The sequence below is a fragment of the Physella acuta genome, unplaced genomic scaffold (genome assembly GCF_028476545.2).
Source record: "Physella acuta isolate Inbredline_101_S28 unplaced genomic scaffold, ASM2847654v3 ptg000418l, whole genome shotgun sequence".
Taxonomy (NCBI): Eukaryota; Metazoa; Mollusca; class Gastropoda; family Physidae; genus Physella; species Physella acuta.
The window spans coordinates 162,554-171,943 of NW_026731937.1; the positions used below are offsets into that span (position 1 = coordinate 162,554).

General features: G+C 35.8%; 1 protein-coding gene across 1 annotated transcript; it reads right to left on the minus strand.

Moving 5' to 3' along the window:
- Window positions 1–1,631: 1,631 nt before the first annotated feature.
- LOC131942678 (uncharacterized) lies at window positions 1,632–9,154 on the minus strand. The gene is made up of 6 exons (XM_059302580.1): window positions 9,033–9,154; window positions 8,403–8,517; window positions 7,404–7,582; window positions 4,428–4,530; window positions 3,768–3,873; window positions 1,632–1,923 (listed from the first exon to the last, which is right to left on the minus strand). The coding sequence occupies exons 2-6, from the start codon at window positions 8,514–8,516 to the stop codon at window positions 1,892–1,894; spliced, it is 534 nt and encodes a 177-aa protein (XP_059158563.1). The 5' UTR covers window position 8,517; window positions 9,033–9,154; the 3' UTR covers window positions 1,632–1,891.
- Window positions 9,155–9,390: the final 236 nt, after the last annotated feature.

The window sequence follows — 9,390 nt, forward strand, 5'->3', positions numbered from 1 at the left end:
TTTGAGGGGGGGGGGGGGGTGCAAATCAAAAGTTTGTCCCCGGACGCCGGGAAGAGTCGCTGCGCCTCTGATTATACGGGTGCACGAAAAAATATAGCAAAGGGGGGGGGCGCTTTTAATAAGGGCGCTAATTAACCTAGCGCCGGCACTGCCAAGTTGTCAGGGGCATCGCAGGGCGCTCTCAATAGCAACCGGTTACATTACGCAGGGGCGCCGGTTAGAGCTCCTGGTATGGTTTAATGATCGAATGTCGTGTGCCAACGTGTCCCTATTGTAGAGTGCTCTTTTAACTTTTAACGAGCGAAGACGCCAAAGTGCTCAAGTAGGAACCGGGGAGTGTTAAATTGCACACTGCCGGGGCGTCGAAGGACACGCGTGATTTAATTTAGTGAACGACTATGTTAACCCATTTTATCCATAGCGAATAAGTGTTGAACACTTATGTGTGATTTGGAATTTGCCAGTATAGGACCATAATTTGTATTGGAATTTGAGCTTACTTCAAACCAGTGGCGTAGCTAGGTCGGGCGTCGGCCGGTGCGGCACTTCGTGGTGTCACCACCCCCAAGAAACAAAGTATATATATATATATATATATATATATATATATATATATATATATATATATATATATATATATATATATATATATATATCTTTATATATATAAATATATATATATATATATAAATATATATATATATATATATAAATATATATATATATATATATATATATATATATATATATATATATATATATATATATATATATATATATATATATATGTGTGTGTGTGTAAGCTTTAATCACTGCAGACGTAATAGTACCGATGTTTATCTTTAGTCTTTTAATAATACAGTTGGATGTAGCAATGTTTTCTCTATAGTTAGCACGTTTACGTCATGGTGTCCCCAACCTTTTGTTATAGTTGTCGATTTCTACATAAAAGACTATTTAACTTTAACTAATCATTAATGGAACTGGCAGAAAAACCTTTTTGTTCTGAAAATTTTGCAATTTTTGTGCCTTGATGTCACCCCTCTAATATGTGTCACCTCTCTAAATAGTGTCACCTGGTGCGGTCCGCACCCCCCCCCCCCCCCACCCTCGCTACGCCTCTGCCTCGAACAACAATTTTTTTGCGTAACTACCCACCGTGGCTAATTTGTTGTTTCCGAATTCAAATTCGTTAATTATTCCTTTTCCATTCATCAATATATGCAGCTGGGCTTTGCCTTCGATATAAATCTAATATGTCGGGGAGGACGACGGGCTCTCTCTTTGAGCGCGGACTCCCGTGAAAACTTGCCGTTCGTTGGTAGCTTCTCCTAATGACATAACTTAAGATATGCCCACATCTGGATCGTATTAGTTTCGAATATTTTTTTTTAGACACAACAACGTAGGATAATAACAGTCAAATAAGGTTATCATAAACAACGTTAGATTATTATTCTTTTAAATCACAATCTAAGCTAGGTTGATTGAAAACACAATTTGAAATCTGTTTTTTTTTCTTTAATTATTTTATTCATGGTCGGTACAGTGACGAGAGTTCGGAAAACAATGGTCTAGTCTATGGAATTTGAGATTTTATTTATTTCTAAATAAAGTTTATATAAAAACATATATTTAATTTAGTTTTCAAATTTAAGTAGTAAATTAATATTCTTGAATAAAAGTGGCAGATACATTATTTTTTTTTCTAAAAATCACATTTTGATAAAGTTGACACATACTATCATAACTCAGGTTCTATTGGTCTAATTCCCAAACCGTTGTTATCAATCAAATAAGCTTTACAAAAAAATTTAAGACTGATTAATTTTTCTGCTTGATGTTTCCAAGTTTCTCACCACTCAAGTCGCCGTGCCTGACCTTTGACCTCTCAGGTAGTAGACTTACAAGGGTCAGTGATGCCTGTATGCATTGAAATACATGGAAAGCTATGAGAATACATTTAAGGTAGTATGGCTAAAAGAGACACATTACACAACGACATTGTAACACTGAGCTTTTATATTTTTGTGTTTTAAAGGAGTCAAAAGTAGATTACAGTATGTCAATATGAGCGGGTGAATGGATGATTTTTTTTGTATTATATTTTTGTGTGCGAATCTGTGCGTGATTCTGGTCAAGTGGGCTGCGGCTACGGGGATTCCCCTTCCGCCCGAAGCGGGTATATAAACTGACCGCTAGGATCTTTCTTTCTTTTGACCCGAGTCAAGAATGTAGTTCTGGTCAGTTTCTGTGAAGGCGCTTGGCGCACCTCGTGCGTGGAGGTATTTGTTTTTTTATATTTTATTTGTATATTTGTGATTTGTATGAAAGCGACCGCCGATGTTTCTCGTTTTCTTTCTTTTTCGACTAAACATGATAGTGGGTTCGGCAGGTCTAGTACACATGTGGTGTGTTGATAAAGATTTGAAATTTAGTTTTGTATTTCTTACAACCCCTTGGCGTGTGTTTTGGACCACGTCAATATGAGTATAAGAGTTTCCTAAACTGGTTTGAATGCGTGTGTGCATTTTACTTGATTGTTATTTTGTTAGATTATAGTTAATCTAACAAAATAACGATGACTAAGTTTGGCTTAGTCACTAGTTGATTTTTCTTGGTGTTTTAGATAGTAATGAGGATATTTTAGTTTACCTCAAGGTTTAGGTTGCTTAAAAATTTATGTGTGTGATGTTTCTTGCAACGTCATGCTGAGTATCACTTGCTTTGTGTCTGCCTTCATTGGGGCCTTAGCCAGGTGTGTTATCTGTATTGTTATCAATGTGGATGTTGTGTAGGTAAACCAATGGCTTCGGGCTGCACTTTGTGTAGGATAAGTTGGCTCCACTATGAATATGTTTTACACTTTATTTTTTAATTTGCTAGTTCTTGATTGGAAAGTGATTAAATGTGTTTTAAGAATTGATTTTAGTATTGTAGGATTAGTGTTAGTAGTAGGGATTAGGATTTTACTCGAGGCTTTAGCTAGATATCCCTAGTAGTATTAGGTAGTATTTTAATCTGGTGTATATATTTATGTTTATATTTTCCATGCATTTTATTTATGTTTTCCTTTTCTTTTCTCCCCTCCCTTTCCAGTGAGGTTGCTTTTGCAACTTGGCTGGGTGTTTAGTATGTAGAGTTTTGTATGTATTGTTTTGTAAGTATTGTTTAGTATGTATTATTTTGTTTGTTGTTTTGTTTATGTAGCATGTGTGTCAGAGTCTAGACTATCCCAGGCATCGAAGGTACATAATATTTCATTGAATTTTGTGTGTTTTGTTTGTTTAGTGTTTGATTAGGATGTTTTGGATTTGAAATAGTTAACGTTTTTTTTTATTGTAGGTTCCATTTTTAAATGTAAATAAAACTATAAGCTTATTTATTTTTTGTGTTTTTTTATCTAGTCTAAGGTTAAGATTTAACCACCGTGGGTTTTACCACGGTTGCACTGACCGGACAGTTTTTTTTTTAGATAAGCCAGCCTAGGGAATAGTATACTAGTGACCCCCCCCCCCCCCCCCAGCAGGGCTTACATCAAGACCCCGGGATGGGTGAACTATGGACCGCATCGAGTGACATCATTCACAACAATTTAAGTTCAATATATATATATATATATATATATATATATATATATATATATATATATATATATATATAAAGAGCGAGAAAAAGAGAGAGAGAAAGATAAAAGAGAAAGAGTCATTTAAATGCATTAAAGCACAACCTATGGCATTAGTTTTGCCGTGATGACCTTAACTTACGTTCATTGGCTTGGTAGTCACACAAAACTGTGCTTCCGACAAGTTTAGTCGCGGTTTGGTTACGGGTCAGAGTAGAGTTGTGATGCCTAGGACATCTACATTCAAGCTAGTTCGGGATAACATGTCGATATTTACGTTATCTTTTACATTTACCTTTACAATTACATTTACATCGACATCCACATTTACACTTACATTTCACTTACGCTTGCACTTACACCTACACTTACACGTTCACGTTCAAACTCTCGCTTACAATGCTATTTTATCTATAAATATACCTATGCGAATGCATGTGCACTTACATTTGCACTTTCAGCTTCACCTGCATCTTTATTATCTTCATTTGCATTTACTCTCACACACGCAATTAGACACACTCATTCTTATACTTATTGCACCTTCCCTTCTTATACCGAGGACAAGAAACTAGTTCATCAGCCCACTGCATCTAGGTCTAAAAAGGATTCTTTTCTTACACTTTTACTCACGCTGATACTGAAATTTTCACATTCACACGTTCAATCTCATTCTCATACTCACAATTTGTATATACCTTTTAAAGGCACTTTTGTACATCATATTAACAATCGTAATGCCCAATCATCTTCCCAATTCTCTATTTACTCTCTTCTATTGTTTTACTCGTAATCTACTTACTGTGGTATATCGATCAGGAGCTACTTCCCCATAGTCCAGTGTGGCATTTTTGTTTTCACTGCCACACCATGGGATCTTGCAGGTCTGTTCACAGGTATATGCGCTGAGAATATATATATATATATATATATATATATATATATATATATATATATATATATATTTATATTTATATATTTATATATATATATATATATATATATATATATAATTTTCGGACTTTGACCGGTCAATGAGCGCTCTGGCCGACTTCGGGCTTTGACCGTAACATACATATATATATATATATATATATATATATATATATATATATATATATATATATATATATATATATATATATATATATATATATATATATATATATATATATATATCTGGCGTGTGTAGAGTGCCGGAAAAATCACAGGGGCAGGGGAGGGTGTCGTGCTTATACATCTATTTATAGGTCTATTAAAAGTTTCGATTCTTTAATCCTGTTACGTTACAAAGTGTAAGTTATGGCTTTCTATTTCCTACACAAATATGCTACATATTTTAAGAGATATTCATTTATATATATATATATATATATATATATATATATATATATATATATATATATATATATATATATATATATACTAGCGTACCCGTCCACGCGCGTTGCCGCGGGAATAGAAGAAAGTCTGACAAAATATATAAGAACGGTTACATCAATGCGGTACCAATCCTATATTCTTAGAACTTCATTTCTAAAACTGAGTTAGTTAAATGTAAACAATGCCTGCGCTTCGATCATTAATATTTGGGTACGAGTTTACCAACACTACCGCTTACGCTAATCACTCACCGAAATTATGAGGTAGAAAACAATTTGGTGACCGCCCATGTGTCATGGACGTAAAGGGGCACTCTCGGGAGCCCCCCCCCCCTCCCCTCCCGATTACACTACCGCAGACGCGCCGCGTACGGCCCCAGGCTCCTTAAAACTAACATAGGCGCCATAAAGCTCACATGATAACCCAGAGCACCACATAGCATCATGAAACAAGGATGCAGATTGCGTCATTCGCTGAAGTTACACAAATCAACAGGGTTTTTTCTTTAACACGTAAAATAAATTGACTGTTTATAAACATCAGTGTGACTGATGCAATTTGTTACGCTACTAATGGTTTATTATTAGATGTTCATCTCAATTTCTAATTGGATCGTCTAAAAATATATGTTGATTGCATCATTCGCAAAGTGACGAAAAAGTTTGGATTTTTTTACGGACAAAAGGAAACAACACAGTTAATAATCTAACCTTGATTAATTTTTCTGATTATTAAAAAATGCATTACAGGGCCCTCAGCGGCCCGTGTGAGCCTTTGGGGGCCAAAAGAGAAATTTTCGTTCACAGCCAAATCCAACCCTAGCAGGGCACCGGAAGACATGCCTGATTCAATTAGTTGAGCGACTGTAAATTCCCGTCTTATCCATTGTCTATCACACTGTTTAGAACGAACGTAGTCGCAATAGAGGTCACGGGAAAGACCAGGGGGCCAAAGCGCATCCTGCTGGGGACAGCCAGTTCGAAATTTAATTTCCCCCCCCCCCCCCCAGAAACCTTCTCGGGAGAATTTATCAACTCCCTCATGTTTTATGGCACTCAGATAAACGGTGTCCAACACCATATGACTTTCATTATTTTAATATATCGTATATTGAGAAGAAGTGCATCCTCCCGGGCCACCACCCCTGCGAAATTAAAAATGTTTTTTTTTAGCAGAAACCTCATCCTAGGTTGTGTTCTCATCAACGTCCAAAAGTTTGATGGCAATCGGATAAACGGTGTCAAACCGCAATCGACTTTCATTGTTATATACCGAATATTGAAAAAAAAACCTTGACTGGGCGCCGCCCCTATGAATTGGGATTTTTTATTTCGCAGGAACCTTCCCAAGCGTATTCTCAACAACTTCCTAAAGTTTCATGGCGTTAGGATGAACGGTGTCGAACCGCAATTGGGATTTTTTTTTATTTCGCAGGAACCTTCCCAAGCGTATTCTCAACAACTTCCCAAAGTTTCATGGCGTTCGGATGAACGGTGTCGAACCGCAATTGGGATTTTTTATTTCGCAGGAACCTTTCCAAGCGTATTCTAAACAACTTCACAAAGTTTCATGGCGATCGGATGAACGGTGTCGAACCGCAATTGGGATTTTTTTATTTCGCAGGAACCTTCCCAAGCGTATTCTCAACAACTTCCCAAAGTTTCATGGCGTTCGGATGAACGGTGTCGAACCGCAATTGGGATTTTTTTATTTCGCAGGAACCTTCCCAAGCGTATTCTCAACAACTTCCCAAAGTTTCATGGCGTTCGGATGAACGGTGTCGAACCGCAATTGGGATTTTTTTTTTCGCAGGAACCTTCCCAAGCGTATTCTAAACAACTTCACAAAGTTTCATGGCGATCGGATGAACGGTGTCGAACCGCAATTGGGATTTTTTTTATTTCGCAGTAACCTTCCCAAGCGTATTCTCAACAACTTCCCAAAGTTTCATGGCGTTCGGATGAACGGTGTCGAACCGCAATTGGGATTTTTTATTTCGCAGGAACCTTTCCAAGCGTATTCTCAACAACTTCACAAAGTTTCATGGCGTTCGGATGAACGGTGTCGAACCGCAATTGGGATTTTTTATTTCACAGGAACCTTCCCAAGCGTATTCTCAACAACTTCCCAAAGTTTCATGGCGTTAGGATGAACGGTGTCGAACCGCAATTGGTATTTTTTATTTCGCAGGAACCTTTCCAAGCGTATTCTCAACAACTTCACAAAGTTTCATGGCGATCGGATGAACGGTGTCGACTTTAATTTTTATATACCGTATATAGAGAAAAAATAAATCGCACCCTCCCGGGTCGCCACCCCTTGCTTTATATATATAAATATATATATAAATATATATAAATAAATATGAGCTAAAGTGTAAGAACCCCAGTGTTACCTTTTACCATAACCAATGTAGATGCGATGGCTATTGTCAACTGGACATCGAGTGCCCTTGCCACATAAGCATCTGTAGGTAGTCCGATTATGGTTGCATTGAGGACCGTTGAAAGCTTTGAAGTGATCAAAAAAGTATGCGCAGATAGATCTTGGCTGACATGTTGTATTCTCATCTTCCTGACAAGATAGTTACAACATAAACCTACTTGAGTATGTGTATGAGTATGTATGTATGCTTAGAACTATGCACGTGTAAGTGTATTTGCACTGTACGTACTCATTAGCATGTTTTATAAAGTTTTATTGTTATACAAGATTTGCCTTTTGTATATATATAGACCTTCAATTTACAGTATTAAATGTTAACTATAATATAGTTATAGTTCCGTTGCACACATACACAAACACATACACATACACACATACATACATATATACATACATACATATATACATACATATATACATGCAGACATACATACACTCTATATATATGTATGTATATACGAATATATATATATATATATATATATATATATATATATATATATATATATATATATATATATATATATATATATATATATATATATATATATTTATATATTTATATATATATATATATATATATATATATATATATATATATATATATATATGAAAAGATTATAACTAAGGACTTTCAATATACCGACTCCTTCCCTTCGCCCGATCTAAATCTTATATGATAAGGAAACAGATCAGTTTTAATCCTTCCTTTAGCCGGGTTCTCCTCATAATTCGCACCATCCTCTGACAAAATACCACACATAACCGGCATCTCTCTCCTCATCCGGCTCCCTCCTTCTATCGGCTCTTAATCTTAGCTAACACCCTCAGCAAGTTTACCGTCAGCTGGCGCTCTACTTTCGAGCTTCGAAACAAAACAACTTATCTGTTTTGGTAGGATCTGACACACGTACAGCCCCAGATCAATAATATTTTTAATAATGCTCACATATAGGACAAGTGTCCCACAGTCGGTTGGACCACTCCAGCCAGGATTTGGGTAGACCACAACCAATAACATAACTGCCAACTTCAATACCTCGAGAGTTTTTCCTTCAATCATTCTGTTCGGTTTATGTTTTTAATTAAAAGATAAAAAGATTAATAACACTACAATAAAAACAAAAATAACAATCTTAATGACACCAATCGATAACCGTAAATAAAATTGGAATGAGAATTAATAAAAATAAAATGATAATCTTCAGACCATGCTTTATACTGCACGTAAAGAGAAGTGGGGTGATTCATTGTATTTTTAATTTCTTGTATCTATTCATGATGAAAAAAGAAATTTTCTCTAAACTGACGTGGCACTTCACGTTTTTTTTAAAGCACTCATTTACATATTAAACAGATGTAGCAGTTATCTCGCGTTTTAAAGATGTTTTTAGAGCTTTTAAAACGTATGTAATGGATTCTATCTTGACAAAGATTGGTAAATGTTATTTTAGAAAAAAAAATGTGATTTCAAAGTTTTAAAAGAAGGTGAGGTGTGACGATGAGACATCTTTGTATGAACCCTCCCCCCTACCTTAAAAATAATTAAGGAATAAACAAAATGAATAATTATTTTTACCTTGTAGTCAGGAGCTAATGAAGGAAGATTCCACTAGTTACACTTTTGGTGCCGATAACTTTGAATGATACAAAAACACTTGTTAGCTACCTGATTGGTGTGGCGTGCAAACACAGAGTGAGCTAGGTGGAGAAGTGCGCATCATGTGGCGACCTAAATAAGGGGATTGGGAGGAGCTTATTTCACAAAAACAATAGATTGCGCAATAGTCCTATCTTTCTACATTAAGCCTTTTAAGAATCATGGGCTATCAAGCAGATTTAAAAAAAAAATTTTTTTACACACTTATCGGTAAAAAGAATAGTAGGTTCCAAAACTTTTCTTCAAGTTCATAAATCAATACTTTTTACTTTCTCGT

Bases quoted from the DNA above. Each gene is read 5' to 3' on its own strand.
- LOC131942678 (XM_059302580.1), bottom strand. From the start codon at position 8,516: ATGATTGAAGGAAAAACTCTCGAGGTATTGAAGTTGGCAGTTATGTTA. The intron at 7,583-8,402 runs GTGAGCATTATT...CTATCTTGTCAG, and splicing joins GTGGGACACTTGTCCTATAT to GAAGATGAGAATACAACATG. The intron at 4,531-7,403 runs GTAACACTGGGG...ATATATTCTCAG, and splicing joins TACATTGGTTATGGTAAAAG to CGCATATACCTGTGAACAGA.